This window comes from Silene latifolia, chromosome 11 (assembly GCF_048544455.1).
Source record: "Silene latifolia isolate original U9 population chromosome 11, ASM4854445v1, whole genome shotgun sequence".
In the NCBI taxonomy this organism is placed as follows: Eukaryota; Viridiplantae; Streptophyta; class Magnoliopsida; order Caryophyllales; family Caryophyllaceae; genus Silene; species Silene latifolia.
The window spans coordinates 173110325-173128786 of NC_133536.1; the positions used below are offsets into that span (position 1 = coordinate 173110325).

An 18462-nucleotide genomic window follows, 5' to 3' on the forward strand; every position below is an offset into this window, starting at 1 on the left:
CCTGGGGAGAACAAGAGGTTGGTGAAGCAGAGGACCCACCTCTACTTCATTCACCATGAGGATTGGCTCTTGGGACATTAGAGGCATGAATAAGCTACTAAAGCAAGTAGAGGTTCTTTCTCTTTTTCAGCATAATAAGTTGGATATTTTGGGTCTTATAGAGACTAGGGTAAGGTCTGCTAAGGCCTCTCCTATTCAAAGAAAGCGGTTTAGACATTTTTTTGTCCTTGATAATTATCACTATCACAATAATGGGAGATTATGGGTTATTTGGAAGAATTCTGCACTTTCTGTGAAGGTCCTTGACATGAGTAGCCAATGGATCCATTTGCTTGTCAGTAAGGGGAAGGACTTAATGGAGGTCACTTTCGTGTATGGTTTTAACCACACTGCTCAGATGGTTCCTTTATGGGACTTGTTGGAGAAACAGGTGAATTGTGGCTTACCTTGGCTTGTCTTAGGGGATATTAATTGTGTGAGAAGTACTGAGGAGAGGATTAGCTCTGATCCACCAAATGTAGTTTCCATGGACAACTTCAATGATGCCATTGCCAACTCTGGCCTGGTGGAGTTGAAAACTATAGGCTATTTTTTCACTTGGACTAATAAGCAAGAACTTGATGACAGGAAATGGATTAAACTTGATAGAGCTCTTGTCAACATAGATTGGTTACAGCTCTACCCTGAGAGCTTTGTTGAAGCTCTTACTGCTGGCATATCAGACCACTCCCCTTTGGTGATCTCTTTGGATTTAAAAACTCAGCACCAACCTGCATCTTTCAAATTCTTAAATTGCTGGACTCAGGATGAGAAGTTTCTGCCTATGGTTCAACAGGAGTGGCAGTCAAGGGTCTATGGTTGCAAAATGTACACCTTGGTTCAACATCTTCGTAGACTGAAAAGCATACTCACACACCTTCATAAAACTTCATTTACTGGTGTCACTTCAAAAGTGAAAGATTTGCAACAGAGGCTTAGGTTGTGTCAAGTTCAGCTCCAACTTGACCCAACTAATCTTACCCTTCTTGCTGAGGAGGAGGCTATTAGAAAGGACTACTGCAAATTCAAGAATGTGGAACCGAGTATTGCTTATCAAAGGGCAAAGGAGTTTGATATCAAGATGGGGGATGCTAGTACTAGCTATTTCTATTCTAAAATAGCTACTAGAAGAAATAGCTCCACGATTACCAAAGTGCTAGACTTACAGGGAGTGGAGTGTGCTGAGGCTAAGGATATTGAAGCTGCTTTTCTGGCTTGCTATAACAGTCTGCTGGGGTCTGAAATACAGGTGCAAGCTTTTTATCTGACTATTATGGCAGCAAGTTATAGTAACTACTGAGGAAGGGGGCACCCTGATGACTCCTATCACTCCAATATAAGTTAAAGATGCTCTTTTCTCCATTGACAGTAATAAGAGTCCAGGCCCTGATGGTTCATTCTTCTGGGTTTTTCAAGGCAGCTTGGGGTGTGATTGGAGAAAGCTTTACCTCTGCTATACTCGATTTCTTCAGAACTGGAAAGTTACTTAAAGAGGTCAACTCTACCATGATCACTCTTATTCCTAAGGGGCAAACACCTACCACTGTCCTAGACTATAGACCAATATCCTGTTGTTCCACAATTTATAAAACTATCAGTAAGATCTTGACTAACAGGCTTAAAAAGGTCATGCCTCTCATAGTGGGTAAGGAGCAAGCTGCTTTTGTGGAGGACATATCTATTTTTGATAACACTATGCTGGCTATTGAATTGGTTAGGGGTTATGGCAGGAAGTATAAGACTCCTAGGTGTGTGGTTAAAATTAATATTAGAAAGGCGTTTGACACTGTCAATTGGGCTTTTCTGCAGGCTGTTCTCTCCCCTTTTGACATTCCTCCTCTTTTATGTAGCTGGTCACTACTCTGATTACCAGTCCCAGATACTCCCTCAGGATAAATAGGGCTGCTGTTGGTTACTTTAAAGGGAAGAGGAGACTCAGGCAAGGAGATCCCCTATCTTCCTTGCTCTTTGTCCTTTTATGGAGTTCTTATCATGACTTTTGAGAGGGATATCCAAGTTTGACCATTTCAGTTATCATCCTAAATGTGTTAGGCTGGATCTCACCCATCTCATTTTTGCTGACGGTCTCTTGGTGTTTGCTAGAGGAGACTTACCATCTGTTGCTGCTGTCCAGTAATGTTTAAGGTTATTTTCAGCTTATTCTGGCCTTACTCCAAACCCTGCCAAGACCAACATTTACTTTGCTGGTATAAGTCCTGATGTCCACTGGCTACATTGAGGGCAATTTCCCATTCAAATATCTTGGTACTCCACTACACTATTCCAGATTAACTAAGGACATGTTCCAACCTCTTCTGGCTGGAATTCGCAGCAGGCTTTTGTTTTGGGCAAGCCAGCAACTAACCTATGCTAGTAAAGTTCAATTGCTCAATTCTGTCATTTTTGGAATTGAATCCTTCTGGTGTGCTTGCATTCTTCTCCCACAAGGGATTGTGCATGACATTGAGAAGGTATGCAGGCAGTTTCTTTGGGGAGATGGATCTCACAGGTGTATGATTTTCTTTAGCTGGCAGAAAGTTTGCAGGGCAAGGTCTCAAGGGGGGTTTGACATTAGGGAGGTTCTCAGTTGGAACAAAACGTTGCTCCTTAAAATGTTCTGGAAATAACACTACCATTATGACTCTATATGGATGCACTGGTCTAGGGAGTATGTACTGCTGCATCAATTAGGATGTGATATAGACCAAGTTGCCTCAACCATTGTAGATACCCAGTATCTGCACCTTCCAAAAACCATCCGATGATGATCGGACTATAACGTGTTTTTTATATGAGTGCCTGGATTGGCTATACATGAGACGGTTTAATGCACTACTCGGATATGAAAAATGATTTCAAAAGTTTTCTAACTTCATTTGCATTAAAATAACACTATTTAGAGTTAAAACCGTCTTCGGACCCAAAACCGACTCAGAAACCCGCAAATCAAGTCAACCTGAGTCAACCCGAGTCAAACCAAATTTCGAATGTCAAAAATAATGCCATGAATGTCTTCATCATGTCATTTCCTTTAAAATGACCCTAATTAGAGTCAAAACCGACACCGAGCCAAAAACCGACTCGAAATTCAAATCCCGACTCACACGGGTCAAACCCGAGTCAAAGACAGAAAATACCTACCCCAAATATCACCCAAGAGTAAGCTTACACGGCTAAGAAAACCTCAAAGACCACAAATCACAACCAACAAAACATTGGTTAGAACAAATGCAAAATCCAAATTTGCGAAAGGGACAGTACACCCCATTGTATCACGAGGTAGCTCGCGCCTAATGCAAGTGTCTGCTTAGCCTCTAAGAAAACACAACCGACCTACCATACCACATTTCTCTATAAATACCCACCATCACACACTACAATCTTCACGCGAGTGTCCGCCCCTCACCTCTCTCTTAAACTTCTAGACCCGACTTCCTAAGTCACAAAATCGACACGTGTTTACGGCCTACCGATCGTAAACACAAGCCTTACACATTTTGTTTGGTACCGTTGCCGTGCATTCGACCGACCCATTTGACCAACTCAATTCATCAATCAACATGTTTTAATTAACATATTTTCAAAACAAAATCCTTTTTCAAGGCGCTCTTTTTAAACTTCTTTGATCGCGAGTAGTCACAACGAGAAAACCGTCTCTAAAGTCGTCTACCACGCAAACATCAAAATACATAAGTTTAAGGGTGTAAATATCTAATTTATTTCATGTCTTTACTATTTTTATGAGTTTATATGCATGAACAATGCATAACATGATCCAAATATAGGTTAGACGAGCCAAAACCGACTTTTGGCCTGAACAGAAGCTCCTTGCTATGCATGGATGCTCGCGCCTCTTGTAGGTGTCCGGGTCAGACTCATCCGTGTTTGTTCTCGTCTTTCCTCTTTACTCATTTCTTTTATTTTTACCTCTTTCCTTTTACGGTTTTTTTACCATTTCAATTCATTTTTATGAGAAATATTTTGACCATTACAAAATCATCTTTGGTTTCTTATACCATGACGGTTTATTCCGTGACTCGATGATATTATTGGTTAATTACATTTTAATGGGTATTTTAACACCCTTTTCCTTTATTTACCATTTTTCTCGTTTGTTTACATTTGTAAATATATTAGTCATAATTCATAATCATCCTTGGTTCTTTATACCATGTCGGCTTAATCCGAGTACGATGACAAACTTGACTAATTACAAATAATTGAACTTAACACAATTAGTTCAAATCAAACATTTTCCTTTTACATGTTTTACTATGCTTTTCAAACTTGCAAATCCGACAACGAATATTACTAACATAATAGTAAATATTCCGAGTCATGCAAATCATGCTTGCAAACATTCATCACAAATACGGTTTTAAATAACCTTTTCAAACGATTTTAAACAATCTTTTCAAACAACCAGGAGATGCCCTATGGCTCGCGCCCCAAGACCTCCTGTTTTCATCTTTTATAAACTTGGGCAGGGCCCCTTCCCCCGCCAATAGGCTCGCGCCCCAATGGCGCTGCCTGGCAGCATTCTGTCTCATTTTGGTACTTGTCTAGGACGATCCCGATTACGGTTAACCCAAATACGTGATGGATCAAATTGACAAGTTTACGTGTTTTTACACTTTGTCATTTGAAACCCCCTTTTCAAATAAATGGATCGTGTTAAGCATCATAATCCGAATTTGGTAAATAGATGTTTAATTTCTGTTTTCACATGCAAATCAATCTAAATCCAACTTGACATCTTATGCTTGATATTTGGATTAACAAACCGACTTAGAAGGCTCACGTGTTAGGTTAAACTTTTGGATGTGCATTCATGCATTTACACCGTTTTATCAACTTTTACACTTAAACAACCACGATCAATCAGTAGAGGCCGGTAACGCGGGTGGGATTGGGTGTCCGAAAAGGGCTTCCCAATAAGTACCCTCACCCCTTACTCATAACCTTTGGATAGTGGATGGCCTTATCCAGGGCGCACGAGAGTCATTTTAGGCATAGAATGCTAAAAGGGGGACGAGTCCTTATCTTTAGTACCTATGTCAAACACCGCTTTTTGCCTTTGTTGACCTAGGTATAAAATGGATTTGAACGGGTCCCAGGCATCCCACAAATGCTTGGTGGCGACTCCGAACATCTCTAATCGTTTCGAGACCTTTACCGAGACGAAACCGACCGATCTAAAGCGATCCGGTCGAAAGCATTCTTACGCCACCGAGCGTGGCTTTCTAGACCGCTGCATGTCCACAGATCGACTTGGCGTGCAGGTGACCCGTGACTACGGACCGGTAGGCGGCATTGCGCTCACAGACCGGCCTGTGGCCCATGTCCACAGTTTGGCGACTCCGCTGGGGAAAACTAGGACACTTGTGTCTTTGTGATCCTTAGAGGTGAAACTCGAACGAGGTCGTGGTTAAAAATGCATTAATTGATATTACGATCATAAGTCGGGTTCCTTGTCCGGGCCCACAACCTAACCCTTTTCGACCAATTATCCTGTCCCGTCGGCGTGAGTCTTCTCATCCCCGCGTTTCGAATCCCGATTGAGTCAAGCATGCCGTTGACGTTACACATTTCTGTTTCGTCAAAGAGCTTTCATCACCTTCGAGCACGAGGCTAGGGCACCCTCCTTACACATTTTGTTTGGATTGGTATCCCTCTCGAAAATCGGGGTTTGATTGCTTGGTGTGTAACCCACCCTTCTAAGCCAAAACCCGTGTCAGTATTATGCATAATATAATGAAACTGTGAGTGCTTATGTGTTATGTGATCATAAGTCCTTCGTGTCATTTTCAAAACTTCAAAAACATCTTTTTGCGCCGTTATAATGGCCGTTTCAAACCTCGGTCTTTCGCCGACCGTTGCCCACCTTTTCTGCCGTCGTAATGAAGATTTTCAAACCGGTTTTCTACAACCGTTTCAGAAACACATTTCGCGCCGTTATAATGGCCATTTCAAAACTCGGTCTTTCGCCGACCGTTGCACGCCTTTCTAGGCCGTCATAATGAAGATTTTCAAACTCGGTTTTCTACAACCATTTCAACATGCCTTTTTAGGCCGTCGTAATGACGATTTTCAAGCCCGGTTTTTACAACCATTTCAAAACACATTTTTATGCCGTCATAATGGCCTTTTCAAAACCTGGTTTTTATAACCATTTCAAATACATCTTTTTACCCCGTCATAATGGCCATTTCAAACCTCGGTCTTTCACCAATCGTTGTGCACCTTTTTATGCCGTCATAATGACGATTTCAAATCATGGGTTTTCACAACAATTTTAAATCACTTTTTACGCCGTCGTAATGACGAATTCTACCCTCAAATTTTCAAAATTCGAAATCAATTTTCAAACTAGAACTTTTTTTCAAACCGTCGTAATGACGATTTCAACCCGTGCAACTTTCCCAAATTTCAAATCTCGTTTTCGAAATCAAATTCGGCTTTTCTAAGCCGTCGTAATGACGATTTTAATTCTCACACTTCTTGGATTTGCATACCGTCTTTCAAAGTTCAAAACGGTTTTCTAACCCGTCGTAATGACGAATTCAATCCTCCTAATTTTCAATTGCAAACCACTTGAAAACGAATTTAACCGTTTTCAAATTCCATTTCAAAATCAAATCGTTTGAAAGCCAATTTAACCTCTTTCAAATTCCAATCAAAAATCAAACCACTTGAGAACGAATTTAACCGTTTTCAAATTCCATTTCAAAATCAAATCGTTTGAAGGCCAATTTAACCGCTTTCGAATTCCAATCAAAAATCAAATCATTTGAAAACGATTTTAACCGTTTTTAAATTTCAATTCAAAATCAAATCATTTAAAGGCCAATTTAACCGCTTTCAAATTCCATTCAAAATCAAATCATTTGAAGACCAATTTAACTGCTTTCAAATTCAAATCAAAAATCAAATCATTTGAAAGCGAATTTAACCGTTTTCAAATTCCAATTCAAAAGCAAATATTTGAAAACGAATTTAACCATTTTCAAATTTCAATCCAATTCAAATCATTTGAAAACAAATCTAACCGTTTTCAAATTTCAATTCAAAATCAATTCTTTGAAAACAAATCTAACCGTTTTCAAAATTCAATTCAAAATCAATTCTTTGAAAACAAATCTAATCGTTTTCAAATTTCAATTCAAAATCAATTCTTTGAAAACAAATCTAACCGTTTCAAATTTCAATTCGAAATCAACTTTTTGAAAACAAATTTAATCGTTTTCGAATTTTCAATCCAATTTCAATTCTTTGAAAACAAATTTAACCGTTTTCAAGGCCATTGTGATGACGATTCCAAATTCTTCAATTCTCGATTTTCAAATCCGTGATTCGGAATTTCAAAAACCGTCTTCAGAAACAACACATTGTTTTCAGAGCCGCCGCAATTTCAACATAAACCGTCTTTTGAAAACAAACTTAAGACAACTTTTCAACTGGCCGACCTTTTGAAGATCCCTACTCTTTGGAAGCCGTCCATAAAACGACAAATGAATCCTTTTGAAAATTTATATTTTTGAAAATTTCAGTCCACCTTTCCGATTCAGCCTCGAGTCGATTAGAGTCCAGTCGATTTCAAGTTGAGTCGTCTAGGTAACATCGAGTCTCTGCCGAAGTTAGTACCTACCTTCCAGTCTAGGTCGTGTCGCCTAATTGACGAGACATCTTCAATGGCATTAGCAGAGTCAAAACCTGTCGGGTATTAAACCCGTCTTCCCCCTACATTACGGGTCAAAGGTCAAGTTTGTGTACATGTCTCACCCAACGGCGTCAAGCCATCAACAAACCTCGAAACTGAATCATAAGTCGTCTGTCTAAGCATCACTATGCCAAAGTTGACACTCGAGTCTAAGTTCAAAGTCATGCACCAAGAGTTCAAACACAAGAGGTCATTCACGATCTTTAATGAACTCATAACCTAGTCACACCGTCGCATCTTCACGACAAACCTGCCTTTTGTACATATGTGTCGTACTTGCCTTTGTTTGTGCGATTCCTTGCCAAGACGAGTTATAACGCCTATGGTTATGTTAAATAGGAATCCCTTGGGTGCCATCGATCGTCGACAAGAAACTTAAGAAGCCGATCAATCTGTATCCGCCATGACTTCTGCCGAAACCAACAACATGGTCCTTCGACTCCTAGCTACCATGGAAGACTTGAGCACTCGTCTCTCCCAGGTTGAGGACAAAGTGATAACTGGGAATTTTTCCTCTTCTGATATTGAGCAAAGGGTTAAGCTCCTTGAAGGCCGGCTACTTGCCAACGACAAAACCAAAACACGACGACCTCATATGTCCTTCCCTGATTTGGGTATGCCTTATGCCACAGCCTTGGAAAGGCTGATCTCCCAAGGAAAGCTCAAACCGATTGGTCCAACTCCAAACCCTCTACCAAACAAGCGAGGAAGTAGATGGGACGGAAAATTGTTTTGTCAATATCACCAAGGTCGCGGACATGACACTGAAATGTGTCTCCCCCTGAAAGGTGCCATCCTTGATATGATCGAAAAGGGAAAGTTACCATTACCTCCCTCAGCAAACAACAATAACAACCCGCCAGAAAACCCTTCTGGACATAGTCAGAAATCTTCCCTAGACTGCTCTCACCTCATCTCTCCTAACGATGAGAAAATTCATGCAATTGACGAAGATGGCATACAAAGCGCTATAATGATGCTCTCCATCTCCATCAACAACATATTCTCAAAGTTGCAAGTGGCTATCGATCATTTGAACACTCAGGTAGCTAATTTGGGGAAAAGGAATAGTAATGCCGAAAACGAACTTGACCACCAAGGAAAAGACCAACACACAATTCCCCAACAAAAAAATGCTGAAAATGAGGAACCGTCTGATGGTTCCCACACCCAAGAACCCACCAACAAAGAACATGAAACTGTCTCACCAAAATACCCTTTAAAATATCAAACAACATCCCCAAAACTTCCCATTGACAACAACCCAATCCTACTTCTGCTTAGGATTGACAAAAACAAAACTCACAAAAACATCCCAAAAAACACCATTGTTGGAATCAGGGGAAAACATCAAAGGGTATTCACAGATCTGGGAATAACATATGGCACCGCTCTGAGGATACTTTCTTTAGAAGGATTACTGCAACCTATTGGTCCCACTCCGGATCCAAAACCAGAAAACATAACCCAATTTTGGAATGGCTATGCATACTGTCGATATCACAGAGGCAAGAGGCATAAAACTGAAGCGTGCTACAAGCTCAAGCATGCCATAGAAGATGGAATTGAGGATGGCAGGTTTTCCTCCTTACTCCTAACCCCTTCAGACAAAGAAACTGGGCGGCCTTATAGGAAGTTCATCGATTTGGGTGATCGAGAAGATGAGTATTCTGCCAATCATTTGATAAAAAGCGGAAAGGTAGGCCCAACACCGTCCTATGGAGATGAGGCTTTAGTTAAACATGTCATTGACTACCTTCAGCCAAATTATGCATCCCGTTTGAAGGGTTGTAACATCAAAAGCGTCGAGGACCTATCAACAGAAATTTCTCGCATCGATGAAATCATTAAAGGAGGTTCAACATTTGCGACCCCTCTCGAAAAGCAAGCCTTCCGCATCACCGAAGTAAAATTTGTGGAGCCTTCCCCAGAAAGAGCCACGCACCCGCAAAGACAATTTTCGGACTTAGGCATGCCTTATGTCATTGCTTTTAGAGTGCTCGTCTCTGAAGGACTAATCCACCCGATTGGCCCCACTCCAGATCTTGCACCTAAGAAAAGGGGCCGATTTTGGGACGGTTCCCAATATTGCCTATTCCATAGGGGCAATGGGCACGACGTAGAGATGTGCTGGAAGCTCAAACATATCATCCAAAACATGCTCGATCGTGGCAAGTTGTCTTTATCAACCCTAATCACTTAATGGAAATGAATGGCCCTCATCGGCGTCTTACTTCTCAAAAATAGGACAACCTTCTAGGATATCATCCTTCGGGCGTCCCAAACAACGAGAGTGAAGTGCTCAAGTGGGTCAATGCTCAAGACCAGACATTCAAGCCGCTGGATGCTGCAAAGGAGACCTTTTAGGAGGAAAGTGATGATTAGGAGTCTGTATCTACGATTGAGTCTGAGACCGAGTCCGAGTCTTAGGCTTTCTCATATCTATCCTAGCGTTTGGCCTTTTTATTCCTAAGTGACAACTGGGGGCTGTCCCCATGAGTCACATATATTCATCGAGTCTGTGTTAACATCTTATTTATATAAATAAAAGCACGATTTCCAACTATCATATATTCTCCCCACTAATGGAAAAAAACCCCTATTGCGTCAGTTGTAAAGGGCCTTTGCGTCGGTTTTCGACTGACGTATATCGAGGGGTCGTATTTGATATGCGTCAGTTGTGAAACTGACGCAAAAAGTTCAACATTTGCGTCAGTTGTGTCTTAAAAACCGACGCAAAAAAGCACCATTTGCGTCAGTTCTATGGATAGAACTGACGCAATAAATATGTACAGCTGATGCAAATAGTTATTATTTGCGTCAGTTCTTTATAGAACCGATGCATTTCCTTTTTTTTTTTTTTTTGCGTCATTTGTTATAAGAACTGATGCATTTGATATTTTGTTTTAGCGAAATTTCATTTTCCTCATTTGTTTCATTTCATTCAAGAACCGACCAATTTAATAATGCATTTTTTTATATCGAAAAATTTGCTACCAAAATTTCAGCACCACCTCTCCATAAAATCGACAATCCAAATACCAAAACTTAAAAACCTGCAACAAAAAATCCAACCACCCACTAATACATCACATGTAAAACATTACATTTCATTCAACCAAACCACGAGGTTCCGAATACAATCCAATGTATAAATAATCCACAACGTTTTTGTTACTAAGCTAGTCTATACTAAATGTTCTCTAAACATTTAGTATACTTACATAAAATTATATAGCAATCCAAACTCGATGCCACAAACCTAACACAACTCAACGTCTCAACCGGACATACTCAAGTAGTCAATAGTGCTCGATCGGAGTAGTAGAAGAATATATAGATCACCTGCAATCTCCAGGAGAAAGGTCAATTAGATATCAATATAACTATATGTTTAAGATCCTGCCTTTAATCACACGCTTAGACATCATAACAAAAATTTAAGACTAACAAATTACATTATCAAATAAGGTATTCTCAAAGAAAAAACCTCGCGGGTAAAAAATACCATCCTGAATTAAAAGCATACGAACGGTCAATTATGGTTGAAAAAAGTGAAAAATCAAATTAATGGGAACCTTGTAATAGCGAAATGTGACAATTGAAAAGTATTATTCAGCCATGAAATATAAAAGAAAGAAGATAAAGAGCAAGCACGAGACTTAGAAGTGACAAAGACTCCCGTAGAAGACTCTCTTATTCCATTTGACAGCCATTTTTGCAGCCCGGTTTATATAAGCTTCACCAGCTCCTCCGAATTCCTTAACCTCCTACCCATATTCATTGTCAATGTAGCAAAACATGTCATCCAAGTGAGAACTAATTCCCAAAAATCCGTAAAAAATACATAAGTGACGAACCAGTACATCTACATTATCTTTATACAATAATTTGATCAAGTTCAACAAGATTTGTTAGGAGTATAGTGGAGAGATGCGCCTTATTTAGTCCAAAGCAAATCACAACCACCGAAAATGAAGAGTGAAAGATGAAAACAGAAGATTGATGCGACGAAAGCCATTAATGAAGAAATTGGGTATCAATAGCGAGCAATGATAAAGGTTAAATTCAACAGAAGCTAAGCAATACAAATCAACAATTTGATACTCGTAGAATACTTGACCAAGAATGAATTAGCAAATACGCTGTTTATTCTAAATCTAAAAAGGCCTTACAAGCACTTAAATTTAATTTTAAATAACAAATTTACTTAGTATCATTCTTGTGCTAAAAGAATACTACTAAGATCAGAACTTGCTTTACATTAATCAGCTTTTATATAGATCATAGAAAACAAACCTGTACTGTATCAAAAAAGGTGCTCTTTTCTGTATTCATGCACAATCACTGGGACGCTTGTAGGTGGCACCTACATGCAGCATTAGTCGAAATATTAGAGAGGGCAGCTATCCATAAACTGGTAAAAGCCGCATATAACATACTCACAAACTGGCAATGGCAAGAAATGCAATAGTTGTGCTAGAATTTCCTCAGCACAACTTTGATGCCACATTAGAACCATAAATTAGTTCAGATATCTAAAAGTGTATGAGACTATAATAGAATGACAATAAAAAAAATCCACAGCCCAGAACGAAGTTCGGAGATGGTGCTTGATCAGAACTTCAGAAGGCAGTTACTAGTTTAGACTTTAGAGGTTTCTTTAGGGCAGGCTAAATATTCTAGACAACAACTTTATGAAGGAAACTCAGTGGTTACTTTGTAACGTACATTCAGAATATCCACATGCCCGAAACTTAAAACTGTAAGCTTCAGGTAAAAATGATACTTCCTCTTTCCATGAATAACTTTCTCATTTCCTTTTTGGGGAATCCACAGAAAACTCACTTCAATTTTTTTTTCCTTTTTGTGTATTTGTTGTGGTTATTATGATTCACGGTCTCAGGCCTTTACTCAGCCTAAATATTCATTAACATTTTAATGTGCTCCTTAGTTCTCGTGCAAAAGGAACTGAGAAGTTGATTCATGGATGATGTATCTAGTTCAACAACTCAGAGGAATCCAGGGTAGAATTTTACAAACACAGAATAGGCAACCACAAATGATACTTACCATTCCATAGTCGTGGCAATCATTGATATGTAATCTGAGGGTGTAACATCATATCTGCAAATGGCAAGACGTTCTAGAATTATTTTCTGGAGAAAATTTTGTGTCCTCATCTGATCCCATCACCAGGTTAATGTGAGTGTACGTACAACTAAGCCCTTAGCTGACCAGCCTATGCAGCAATCCTTGACAAAAAAATTGGAAATTCATCAAAGTTAGGGCTTGCTTTTCCCCAAATATTCAACAATTTCATCAAATCAAAATCAATTAAGCACAGGGTAACATTAGTTTAACAATAAATTACATTTTGAATGAAATTGATAAAGAAATTGGAAAAAACAAAAAGTAAAGAAGACAGAAACCCTTTGAAAATCGCGAGGACCGACGCCTGGTGGTAGAAAGAGTGAACATGGGAGATTAGTCTCGACGCTGGTGGCATTGGTGAGTTTGCGACTAGGATCTTTGACGAGTACGCTGGTGGCGTTGATCGAGAAGTAGCAATAATCTCAACTACCCATCATCAAAAATCACAAACCCAGAAAAAATTAACAACAATAACAAACATATACACCATTATACAGAAATTTGAAACCCCTAATGAATGCATTTCCCCAATCCTCAACTCTACATTTAACTTATAATTAGAAAAGTACTAGTATTAGGAGTTATACCTACTACATACTGCTGGTCACCGATGGTGGTGAAGAAGGCAAAACTGGTGTGACGGCAACGACGAATCATTCACCAATGTGGCGATCATTGCTTCCTGCTGGACGCTTGCTTATGACGGACAACTGATACAATCAATTTGGTGAAGCTTTTGAAAGAAATTGATAATATTGTGAAACTAGAGCAGAAAGAAGCAAAATAAGAGCAGAAATGATTACAACAGATTTGAATGAAAAGTAGGGCAATTTACAGAAGAAATTGATATCTCATCGCCATTCTAGAACAAATCAGCATGATTATAAAGCGGAATAACATGATAAAATCAATCAAAGTAAGAAAATAGGGTTTATAATTTTGGGGAAATCCGAAACCTTTATTGTGAAACTATAGAGTTAACACTACTCACCATGAATGGCATGTATTTTCACACAAAAACACCCAAATTCATCAAAATTCAGGTGAGCTCTCATATTTTCATAGTCCAAAATCAAATCAAGCAAGGCAAAGAATCGAAAAAGGTAAATAGAAGGTTCACCCAAATTCATCAAAATTAGGGTTTTACTTTCCCCCAAAATACAGCAATTTCATCAAATCACAATCAAATAATACAGCATAAGATAACATTAATGATGTAACAAACAAAATCAGAACTAAAATCAACAAAGAAATTGAAAAAATGAGATTGAGAAGAAACGAACCTAGTGGAAATCGAGAGCCACAAGTTTGGGACTAACGGCGATGGCGACGACTTTGCGACAATCGGCATTACAGCGTAAGCGTTTGGCAGCGTTGGATCAGTGGAGTGTGGCGTCGCACGCGAAGAGTTATGGAGTGATAGTCGAGAGTGACTAAGGTTAGAGGAGGATATATTGAATATGTGAGTACTGTGAATATGTGATAGGGTGTGAAACTGTGAATAGGTGAATAGGTGAATAGTGTACGAGTGTTTAATCGTTTTTTTTTAATTAAACATTAGTTGCATCGGTTTCTGGTATAACTGATGCAAAAACATAATATCAAATAAGTCGGTTTAGTAATATAACTGATGTATTTGATCAAATACATCGGTTTTACTGAGAACTGACGCATTATATACGTCAGTTTTTTCCAAGAACCGACGCAAAAAGCTTCACTATAGGGCGAAATTCCATTTCCGCCAAAACTAAGTACTTTTTGCGTCAGTTTTTGTACAACCGACGTAAATCGACTGACGCAATAGGTGTTTTTTCGACTAGTGCCCCTTTACCATTTCCCGTTGACAACGAGAATTTATTTGAGAATTTATTTAAAACAAACAACATGTTCCAATTCAATGTGAGTACACTCGAGTGACGTTCCGTACCGAGTAAGCAGAGGACTTGAAACTCCGTGTCCATTTTCTTTACCTATTCCATGTCTGGCAATAGAAACCTTTCATTAGCACTCGATCTAGAACGAGCTCTCAATCAAAGGGATCATGCGACGAACCCAGATAACAAACAAGAAGGTCTCCTTGTTCATAATCAATGACGGAAGGCAATCCCATTCCCCACAAAAATATCCAAACACAGAGGATCGACCTCTCACCACCGAGTACATCCCCGCTGGCACCTTCACCATCCTCGAACGAGGGAAAGCAAAAAACAAAGTCCAAAAGCCATTTACCCAAAACCAAAGCAAAAGGCCAAAACAAAAGGCCCAACCCAAAAGTCATTCAACCAAATCCAAAGCGAAAGGCCAAAATCAAAGGCCCAAGCCAATAGCCATTCACCCGAAGCCAAAGCGAAAGCCAAAATCAAAGGCCCAAGCCAATAACCATTCATCCCAAGACCAAAGCAAAAGGCCAAAATCAAAGGCTCAAGCCAATAGCCATTCACCCCAAGACCAAAGCCAAGGCCAAAATCAAAGGCCCAAGCCAATATCCATTCACCCAAAGCCAAAGTTCAAGGCTAAAGCAAAAACCAAAGCCGAAATCAATTCGCTCAAAGCAAAAAAAAAAAACCCAAAGCCAAAGGCTACTCACCCAACGTCACGGCCAAGACCCAAACCAAAATCAAAACAAAACGAGATTGAAACCCTTTTCCCAAAAAGGCCAAAATCCAAAGAAAGCATCCAACACACAAACTCCTGGACAAGTGAGTCCAAAATACCAAGTCCAGGACCAACAAGTCCAAAGCCCAGGACCAACGAGTCCAACATACCAAATCCCGGACTTACAAGTCCAAAACACCAAACGCCTAAAACCTCAACCAAAACTGCTTCACCCCTAAGTCCTTCTAGAGACTCTTACAGGGAGACTTATCCAGGATCCTGGGGATTTCCTCAAGATCAAAACCGACATCTCTTCACCCTTAAGTCCTTCTAGAGACTGTTATAGGGAGAACTATCCAGGCTTCTGAGGATTCCCCTCAAGCTCGTAATATCACACCTTAACCTTTAAGGTCCAGACATGGGATTTTGATCCCACATTTACCAACCATTTCGTGCTCAGGCCACATCAAGCCGGAGACCCCATTCCGCACCACATTACAAGCCGTAACCCACCGGCCTAAACACCACATGTGGACATGGGCCACGTCTCGGTCTGTGGATTTGGGGCCACCTACCGATCTGCGGTCACGGGCCACCTGCACGCCAAGCCAATCTGTGGACATGCAGCGGTCTTTTGAAAGCCACGCTCGGCGGTGTAAAAATGCTTTCGACCGGATCGTTTTAGATTGGTCGGTTTCGTCTCGGTAAAGGTCTCGAAACGATTAGATATGTTCGGAGTCGCCACCAAGCGTTTGTGGGATGCTTGGAACCCGTTCGAATCCACTTTATACCTAGGTCAACCAAGGCAAAAAGCGGTGTTTGACATAGGTACTAAAGATAAGGACTCGTCCCCCTTTTAGCATTCTATGCCTAAAATGACTCTCGTACGCCCTGGATAAGGTCATCCACTATCCAAAGGTTCTGAGTAAGGGGTGAGGGTACGTATTGGGAAGTCCTTTAATCAGACACCCAATCCCACCCGCGTTAGCAGCATTTACTGATCGATCGTGGTTGTTTAAGTGCAAGAGTTGATAAAACGGTGTAAATGCATGAATGCACATCCAAAAGTGTTAACCTAACATGAAAGCTTTCTAAGTCGATTTTTTAATCCAAATATCAAGCATAAGATGTCAAGTTGGATTTATGGTTGATTTGCTTGTGAGAACGGAAATTAAACATCCATTAACAAATTCGGGTTATGATGCTTAACACGATCCATTTATTGAAAAAGGGTGTCAAATGACAAAGTGTAAAAACGTAAGCTTGTTAATCAGATCCGTCATGTATTCGGATTAACCGTAATCGGGATCGTCCTAGACAAGTGCTAAAAATGAGGCGAAAAGATGCAGCGGCCCGTTAAGGCGCGAGCCTACTGGCGAGGTAAGAGGCTCTGCCCAGGTTTTGAAATATGAAAGCAGAGGGCCTCTTGGGGCGCGAGCCATGGGGCGACCCAAGGGGGCGTCTCCTGGTTTTTGAAAAAGTTGTTTAAAACCGTATTTATGATGAAAGATTTGCAAATGTTGTTTGCATGACCTGGAATAATTACTATTGTGTTAGTAACATTCGTTGTCGGATTTGCATGTTTGAAAAGTATAGTTTACAAATAAAAATGTAAAATGTTTGATTTGAAAGAATCATGTTAAGTTCATTTCTTTGTAATTAGTCAAGTTTGTCATCGTGCTCGGATTAAACCGATATGGTATAAAGAACCAAGGATGATTATGAGTTACTACTAATATGTTTGCAAATGTAAATAAATGAGTAAAATGGTAAATGAAATAAAAGGGTGCTAAAATACCCATTAAAATGTAATTAACCAACAATATCATCGGGTCACGGAATAAACCGTCATGGTATAAGGAACCAAGGATGATTTTTATAATGGTCAAAATATGTTTATCATAAAAATGAATTAAAATGGTAAATAAAAGAATAGAAATTCCTTTAAAATGTAATTAACCAATTAATATCGCCGAGTCACGGATTTAACCGTCATGGTATATGGAACCAAGAGTGATTATAATTTATGGCTAAAAAGTTTGTCACAGAAATGATTTGAAACATTTGAAATGGTAAAAACCGATTACAAATAAGAAACGAAATAAAGAGGAAAGACGAGAACAAACACGGATGAGTCTGACCTGGACACCTACATGAGGCGCGAGCCTCCCTGCATAGCAAGGAGAGTCATCTCGTGCCAAAACTCGGTTTTGGCTCGTCTAACCTATATTTGAATCGTGTTATGCATTGTTCATGCATATAAACTCATAAAAACAGTAAAGACATGAAATAGGTGAGATATTTACACCCTCAAACTTACGTATTTTGATGTTTGCGTGGTAGACGACTTTAGAGACGGTTTTCTCGTTGTGACTACTCGCGATCAAAGAAGTTTAAAAAGAATGCCTTTAAAAAAGGATTTGGTTTTGAAAATGAGTTGAAAATATGTTAATTAAAACATGTTGATTAATGACTTGAGTTGGTCGAATGGGTCGGTCGAATGCACGGCGACGGTACCAAACAATATGTGTAAGGCTTGTGTTTACGATCGGTAGGTCGTAAACACGTGTCGATTTTGTGATTTAGGAAGTCGGGTCTAGAAGTTTAAGGGAGAAGGAGGGGGCGGACTCTCGCGTGAAGTTTATGGTGTGTGATGGTGGGTATTTATAGAGAAATGTGGGATGGTAGGTCGGTCGATTTTGCTTAGAGGCTAAGGAGACACCCCATTGAGGCGCGAGCCACCCCGTGACTCAATGAGGTGTACTATCCCTTTCAATTTAGACGTGGCCTATTCTCCATCCATTGTTGATATGTGGTATTCATATAAGATGTCGTGTAACAATATGGGCTTCTAATAAGATGATTTTGGGTGTTACTTGAGGTAGGTGTTTTGTGTGCTTGACTCGGGTTTGACCCGTGTGAGTCGGGATTTGAATTTCGAGTCGGTTTTTGGC

The 18462-nt window shown here is 39.8% G+C and overlaps 1 protein-coding gene and 1 long non-coding RNA gene across 6 annotated transcripts; one reads left to right on the forward strand and one right to left on the reverse strand.

The window, feature by feature from the left end:
• The first annotated feature begins 55 nt into the window (after positions 1-55).
• Positions 56-1339, forward strand: LOC141614370 (uncharacterized). Its single transcript, XM_074433119.1, has one exon. The coding sequence runs from the start codon at positions 56-58 to the stop codon at positions 1337-1339; it is 1284 nt and encodes a 427-aa protein (XP_074289220.1).
• A 9509-nt stretch (positions 1340-10848) lies between these two features.
• Positions 10849-14433, reverse strand: LOC141612087 (uncharacterized). 5 transcript variants are annotated; one of them, XR_012528983.1, is made up of 6 exons: positions 14197-14431; positions 13501-13623; positions 13192-13339; positions 12833-13014; positions 12059-12128; positions 10849-11104 (listed from the first exon to the last, which is right to left on the reverse strand). It is a non-coding gene; the product is annotated as an uncharacterized LOC141612087 (long non-coding RNA). The 5 variants fall into 5 exon arrangements; XR_012528982.1 differs by having other exon boundaries at positions 13192-13623; positions 14197-14432; XR_012528980.1 differs by having other exon boundaries at positions 12833-13339.
• Positions 14434-18462: the final 4029 nt, after the last annotated feature.